At 23.0% G+C, this 7,146-nt stretch overlaps 4 protein-coding genes across 4 annotated transcripts; 2 read left to right on the top strand and 2 right to left on the bottom strand.

Annotated features, from left to right (window-relative positions):
• Nucleotides 1–343: 343 nt before the first annotated feature.
• On the bottom strand, nucleotides 344–2,116 carry CYP519C1 (cytochrome P450 family protein; the record flags this gene model as incomplete). The annotated part of the gene is made up of 3 exons (XM_001134617.1): nucleotides 344–1,420; nucleotides 1,514–1,954; nucleotides 2,060–2,116. 3 exons carry the CDS (start codon nucleotides 2,114–2,116, stop codon nucleotides 344–346), a joined length of 1,575 nt encoding a protein of 524 aa, XP_001134617.1.
• A 580-nt stretch (nucleotides 2,117–2,696) lies between these two features.
• DDB_G0272510 (hypothetical protein) lies at nucleotides 2,697–3,746 on the top strand (the record flags this gene model as incomplete). Its single annotated transcript, XM_640033.1, has 1 exon — nucleotides 2,697–3,746. One exon carries the CDS (start codon nucleotides 2,697–2,699, stop codon nucleotides 3,744–3,746), a length of 1,050 nt encoding a protein of 349 aa, XP_645125.1.
• Nucleotides 3,747–4,080: 334 nt separating this feature from the next.
• sgkA (sphingosine kinase) lies at nucleotides 4,081–5,955 on the top strand (the record flags this gene model as incomplete). Its single annotated transcript, XM_640034.1, has 1 exon — nucleotides 4,081–5,955. The coding sequence occupies one exon, from the start codon at nucleotides 4,081–4,083 to the stop codon at nucleotides 5,953–5,955; it is 1,875 nt and encodes a 624-aa protein (XP_645126.1).
• Nucleotides 5,956–6,063: 108 nt separating this feature from the next.
• DDB_G0272512 (hypothetical protein) lies at nucleotides 6,064–6,990 on the bottom strand (the record flags this gene model as incomplete). The annotated part of the gene is made up of 1 exon (XM_640035.1): nucleotides 6,064–6,990. One exon carries the CDS (start codon nucleotides 6,988–6,990, stop codon nucleotides 6,064–6,066), a length of 927 nt encoding a protein of 308 aa, XP_645127.1.
• Nucleotides 6,991–7,146: the final 156 nt, after the last annotated feature.

A 7,146-nucleotide genomic window follows, 5' to 3' on the forward strand; every position in this document is an offset into this window, starting at 1 on the left:
GGTTTTAATTCAAATTTAATTCCAATTGTTGATCACGTAAGAAGTTTATCATATGAAAGTATAAGTTGGTCAGTTCAAACCCCTCGTTATATTAGTCAAACCAATCCTTTTGTTGAGTTAAGAAGAAATACTAAATAGTTACTAATATTTGTAAATTAAAATAAAATATTAATATAAATCTAATATTAATTTTTAAAAAACTATCAATTTATGTTTTATCTAATTGAATTCCATATATTTATTTTATTTTATTTTATTTTTTAAATTATTATAAATTATTATTATTATTATATAAATTATTTTTAAATTATTATATATAATAATTTAAAAAAAAAATATATAATTAATTTCTTGAAATTAATTTAATTGAGAATGGTATTGGGTGTATGGAAATACCTGAAACTTCTATATCTTTTAATTGCATTCCATCAATGGACTTAATTTGAAAATTTAAAATAATATTTGCACAAACACTAAATAAATTTAATTCAGCAATTGATATACCTACACAATTTCTTGGACCAGTGGAAAAAGGTAAACAAACCCTATCAAGATCATTGAAATAATTATTATTTTGTATTGGTTGTGGTTGTTGTTGCTGTTGCTGTTGCTGTTGCTTTTGATTATAATAATTTATCCATCTATCTGGATTAAATACATTTGGTTCATCAACATATAGATGACTCATACCAAATGCATTTGAAAGTATTTGAGTACCTTTTTCTATAAAAAAACCATTAATTTCACAATTTTGAGTTGCAATTCTTGGAACTGATAATGGAAGTGGTGTTCTTATTCTTAAAACTTCTTTAATAACATTAATTAAATATTGACAATTATCTCTTTCTTTTAAAGATATAAACTTTATTTTACTTTCATTATTATTATCGCCCAATACAGAAATTAATTCATTATAACATTTCTCTTGAATGGCTGGATTATTAATTAAATATAAACATACCCATTCAAGTGTTGCTGCAACTGTATCATCACCAGCAAAAACAAAACTCATACAACCTTTAATAATACTAATTTTCTTTTCTTCTAAAGTTGTATTTGGTGAATTTGTAAATTCATATTCAATGAAATAGTCCATTAAATCTCTAGGATTTGATTTATCAAATTTTAATAAATGTTGATCATAAATTTCTTCCATAAATTTGAAAACTTTACTAGCACTATTATTTAATTTTTTATATTCATTTTTAAAAAATGGTCTTAAAATTTTAATAAAATCACTAATATTACCAGTTCCTAATAATAAAAATACTTGTTGAATTGGTTCTGTTAATTTTGTAATTGGATCATTATCAATATTATTATCATTAATATTAATTTGTTTTTCATCATTATCTTGTTTAAACATTATTCCTAAAACAATACTAATTGAAAATTTACCAAAATATTTTTTAGATTTAAACTAATAATTATCAAAAAAAAAAAAAACAATTAGCACTATATTAATATATTTTAAAAACTTTAGTTTAATAACTATAAATATTCTAATACTTACTGGTTCATTTATTTTTGAATGAGTTCTCATTGAATTAATTAAAATTTTAGTTTGATTTTCAATAACTTCTTTATAGTTTGATATTATTTTTGTTTTTGTAATTGATGATGAAACTATTTTTCTAATTACCGGCCACTTTTCATTATAATCAATAAATATTAAATTTACACCTCCACCAGTAAATGATTCAAAGCTTTTTAATCTTGGTCTATCTGAAAAATTTGTAAATTGTTTAACCATAATTTCTTTATTTATTGATGGGTCTGTTACAATTACAGTTTTAATATCACCAAGCCATAATGAGAATATTCCTCCATTTTTTTCTACCAATTTTGTTAAATTTCTATGTGGATTAACTCCAAGTTTATAAAGATGTCCAATTATTGGCAAAGCATATGATAAAGTTGGTACATCATACTTTTTAACTTTATTTTTCTTTATCTATTATTAAAAATAAAATAAAATTTTTAGTTTATTATAAATTTTTTAAAAAAAAATAATAAAAATATTAAATAATACAAAATAATTAAATATAATTATATTTACAAAATCAAAAATTAAAAAACAAACTAAAAAATAAAAAATTAATAATAATATATTCATTAGTTATTTTTAAATGCATAAATAATTAAAATGAATATTATTATTTTTTTTTTTTCTATTCTTTTTATATGATAAAATTATTTATTTTTTTTTTTTTTTTTTACAAAAAATTAAAATATAATAAAAAATCAGTTGAAATACATTCATCAAATAAATAATTTATAAATAAAACTAGCATTAATAAATTATTTCTACCAATTCTGACACCCAGAAAATAATCTTTTTTTTTTTTTTCTTCAATTAAACTTGTTCATTAAAAATTTTTAAAAAATAAATGGGGGTTATTGTAAAAGTGGTATTAAAAAAAAAATTATTTTTTTTTTTTTTAAAAAAACAATCTCTTAATATTATTTTCTTGTCACCCAAGAGTGTTGATTTAAATTTATGGAAAACATGATTACAAAAAAGAATTTATATTATTCTAAAAAATATCAAGATTAACAGATAAAAAAAAAAAAAAAAAAAAAAACTGACCAAACTAAAAATATGAAATTAAAATAAATAATATTAAAATTTGAATATTTAAATAGAAAATAATAATGATTTATTTAAATTATTCTTAAAAAATCAAGTGAAAAAAATGGATATTAAAAATCTATCATTAAAAGATATAAAATTCCCTAAAAGTTGGGAAACAAAACCAAGTAAAATTGAATACATGCAATTTGTTTATCAAGAAGCAATTGATATGAAAGTTTGGAGAAAAGATAATGAAATTGATATATTAACACACCACCATGTTACTGATTTATCAAGATTCTTTTGGCCAAATGCTGACTTTGAAGGATTGGTATTAGGTGCAGAATTAATGGTTTGGTTCTTTGCATTCGATGATTTATTCGATGGTGGTTTTATTGATGATAATGAAAATGAACAATATAGACTAGTGAATAGAATGAATAAAGTATTCTTGGAAGGCACCATTGAGGATGACTCAACTGGTGCAGAGAGAATGGGGTATTATTTAAGAAATAAAGTTAGAGCAATATGTGGAGAGAAAAGACAATCAACATTCCACCGTTTCAATAGCTCCTGCGTTCAATGGGTAGATTCAATAATACCATTTATTAAATTAAAAAGAAATCAAAAATCATTAGATTTCAATCTATACATTCATCATAGAAAATTCAATATTGGTGCAATACCTTGTTTTTTGGTATCTGAAATCATTCTTGACCCAATGTCAAATATTGAATGTTTTATTTGGTTAGATTCAAGATGGATTAAAATGTCTGAAATCATTTGTGAAATAATTGCACTTGTAAATGATTGTGTATCCTATGAGAAGGAAATCAAAGAGAATGGTGCACCTTTAAATTCTCTAAAATTTATTCAAATTGAAAAGAATTTAAATTTACAAGAATCATTTGAATATATTTCAAATTATTTAAATGAACTAATTAACCAATACATTGAACTTGAAACTAGTTTTATTAAATCCTATAAACCTATAACATCCAATTACAATTCAAACTTTATTGCAATAGTTGAACACTTACATAATATGTCATTTGCCAATGTTTCTTGGTCTACTCAAACTCCACGTTACCTTAGTCAAACACAACCATTTCTTGAATTAAGAAGAAATAAAAAAATTATTACAAAAATTTATGATTTAAAAAATAAATAAAAAAAATAAAAAATTAAAAAAAAAATGAAAAAAATAAAAAATAAAAATATCTTTTTTTTTTTTTTCAAAATGAAAATAAAAAAAAATAAAAATAAATAAAAATTTAGATTTTTTTTATAAAAAAAAAATTAATTAATTATTTTTTTTTTTTTTTTATTTTATTTTTTTCATTTCACTTTTCGTCTCATATTTTTTTTTTTATTATTTTTTTTTTTTTTACAATTACTATTTCAAATATTAAAAAAAAATAAATATAAATAATATTAATTTGTATTACTAACTATCATTTCAATATTAATAATATACCAATAAAATAAAAAATAAAATAAAAACAATGAGTATTAATAGTGATTATAATAAAGAGAATAATAATATATCACCATTAAATACTAGTAGTGAAAGAAGAAGTAGTTTAAGGAATAGTTTAAATAATAGCAGTAATAATAATAATAATAATGTAATAAATACACCAACAGCTAATTCAATTAATAGTAGTGGTAATTTTTCACCAAAAGAATTTGTATCAAATATAGATGGTGAGGAGATAATTTATCAAAATCAAAGTGTAGAGTATAAACAAAGATTATGTACCATTCAAATTAAACAATCTACATTAATCATTAAATTCAATGAAAAGGGTGGTTTCACTAAATATTTAGTATCAGATACGATAGTTGGATCAGAGATAACCAATGAATCCACCAATGAATATACAATCTACTCATGTGTAATGAATACATTGGATGTGACAAAGGAAACCAGAAGAAGAAAGCAATTCTCATTAAGATTTAGAGACAGATTCGAATTGAATCAATTCAATGACAAGTTTGTAGAGGCTTTCTTAGACACCCTTCCAATGGGCAATCCAAGGGAGAGAAGAATCAGGGTTATCCTAAATCCAAAATCTGGTAAGAAAATGTCGGATTCCATCTTTAAAGATATCAATGAGCTCTTTAAAGATTCGAAAATATTCGTAAAGAAAACCGTTACAAAAGGACCTGACCATGCGAAAAAGATTGGCTATAAATTCAACCTCAAGAAATACGATACCATAGTTTTCATATCTGGTGATGGTTTATTCCACGAGTTTATCAATGGTCTTTTGAGTAGAACCGACTTTGAACAAGCTAGAAAGATACCATTGGCTTTGATCCCAGGTGGCACTGGTAATGGCATTGCTTGTTCCATCGGTTTACAAGATCCAATGTCTTGTGCATTAGCAGTTATACGTGGTTTCACTAAACCATTAGATGTTAGTGTAATTCAACAAGGTGATAAAAAATGGTGTTCAATCTTGTCTCTAACTTGGGGTATAGTATCCGATGTTGATATAGAATCTGAAAAGTATCGTGCCTTGGGTGATGTTCGTCTAATCTTGGGTGCAGCATTACGTATTCTAAACCTACGTATCTATCGTGGCAAAATTTGGTATTTACCAGCTTTAGAATTAAATAAAACAGAAATTGCTAAAATTCCAAAATGTTCTTATTCATGTGAAATTTGTGAAAGTGATAATCCAATTTCAACAATTGAAAATGTTATATCTCAACAACAACAAAATAATACAACAACAAATCAATTAAGACGTTCATCTTTAAATAATAGTAGTAATGGATTTTCACCAAAATTAAATACTAGTGGTAGTATTTCAAATGGAAATGATGATGAATTAAGATCAATGTTTTCAAAAGAAGAGAATATAAAGATTGAAAATGAAATACATGATCACCAAAATGATGATGTTTTACCATTACTTAAATCATCAAGTGATCAACATTTCATTGTTCCACCAACTAAATTACCAAATCAACAATTCTTAAAAGAGACAAAAGAGGAGTTATTTGCAAAAGGTTGGAAAGTTTTAGAAGGTGAATTCATTGGTATCGTCGCAAGTACAGTATCCCATTTAGCTTCAGATTTCATCGCATCTCCAACTGCACATCTTTCTGATGGTTTAATTGATTTAGTAGTAATTAATAATAATAAGAAATTTAGTAAAGCAGGTTTATTATCAGTTTTAACAGAATCCTCAACTGGTGCTCATGTAAAGAGTGATCTCATTGATCAATATAAGGTTCAAGCTATGATCTTAGAACCAAGTAATGATAGAGAAGGTATTATTGCTGTAGATGGTGAATTAATCTCTTATGGTCGTACTTCAATGGAATGTATGAGAGCTTGTATTAATTTAATTTGTAGAACTTATTAAATAAATAAAATAAAATAAAATAAAATAAAATAAAATAAAATAAAATAAAATAAATAAAATCTATAATTATTTTTTATATATTTATAAAATATTATTTATTTATTTTTTTTAAGGTTTTGTTAAAAATCTAGAACAATTTAAAGATTGATAATAATTTGATTTATAATTATAAAATCTTTCAACTGAATTACATTCATATTGGAAACATTCAAATTGTTTAAAACATTTACAAGTTATTGGTGATAATGTATTACATTTTTCATTTATAAGACATTGTTCAAGTTTTTGTTCAAGGTTTACACATTTTTCATTATTTAATTCACCATTTGGACCTACACATACTGATTTGCTATTAACATCATCTAAACAAACACAGAGACCACCATTACATGTTGATTCATCTTCACATTGTTTAAAATATTGATCATTTTTAATACATTTTTGAGTTTCTTGATTACATATTTCACCATTGAAAACCCTGCATTGTAATGGAGAATCGGTACATTTTTCACCAACTTTTGAAGAATATTTTATTATACATTTATTGGATGATGTACAAATATGACTTGTTGGACATTGGGAATTAGCTTTACAAACTATGGAATTAATATCATTTGGAATTGGTTTACATTGTTTGGTTTTATCATCACAATATTGATTCAATGGGCAATTGTAACTATTACAAGCTGATATTAATTGACAAATTCCATTTTTACATTCACTCGATGATGAACACTTTTGTGAGGTTACTTTTGGATTACAACGATCACCAGTTGCAATAATAATTTCACATTTACCATTAACACAATCTCCAAAGTCATAAGTTAATGTACAATCTGTTTTCTTTGTACAACTTTCACCAGTTGTACGAATTTTTGAACAAACAGAATTAAAGCATACTTCTGGGAATAAACAATCTGCATTTATTTCACATGATGATCCTTTTAATCCATATGTTCTATTTGAATTACATTCATATGATAAACATAAATTATAATTATTTATTATTAAAATTAAAATTAATAATAATTTCATTTTTTTTTTTTTTAATTGTTATAACTATTTTTATATAAATAAAAATTTTATTTTAAATGTGTTTAGAAAAAAAAAAAAAAAAAAAAAAAAAAAAAATTATTATTTATATGTTTTTTTTTTTTTTATTATTTTAATATTATTATTATTATTATTTCC

The sequence above is a fragment of the Dictyostelium discoideum genome, assembly GCF_000004695.1.
Source record: "Dictyostelium discoideum AX4 chromosome 2 chromosome, whole genome shotgun sequence".
Lineage (NCBI taxonomy): Eukaryota > Evosea > Eumycetozoa > Dictyosteliales > Dictyosteliaceae > Dictyostelium > Dictyostelium discoideum.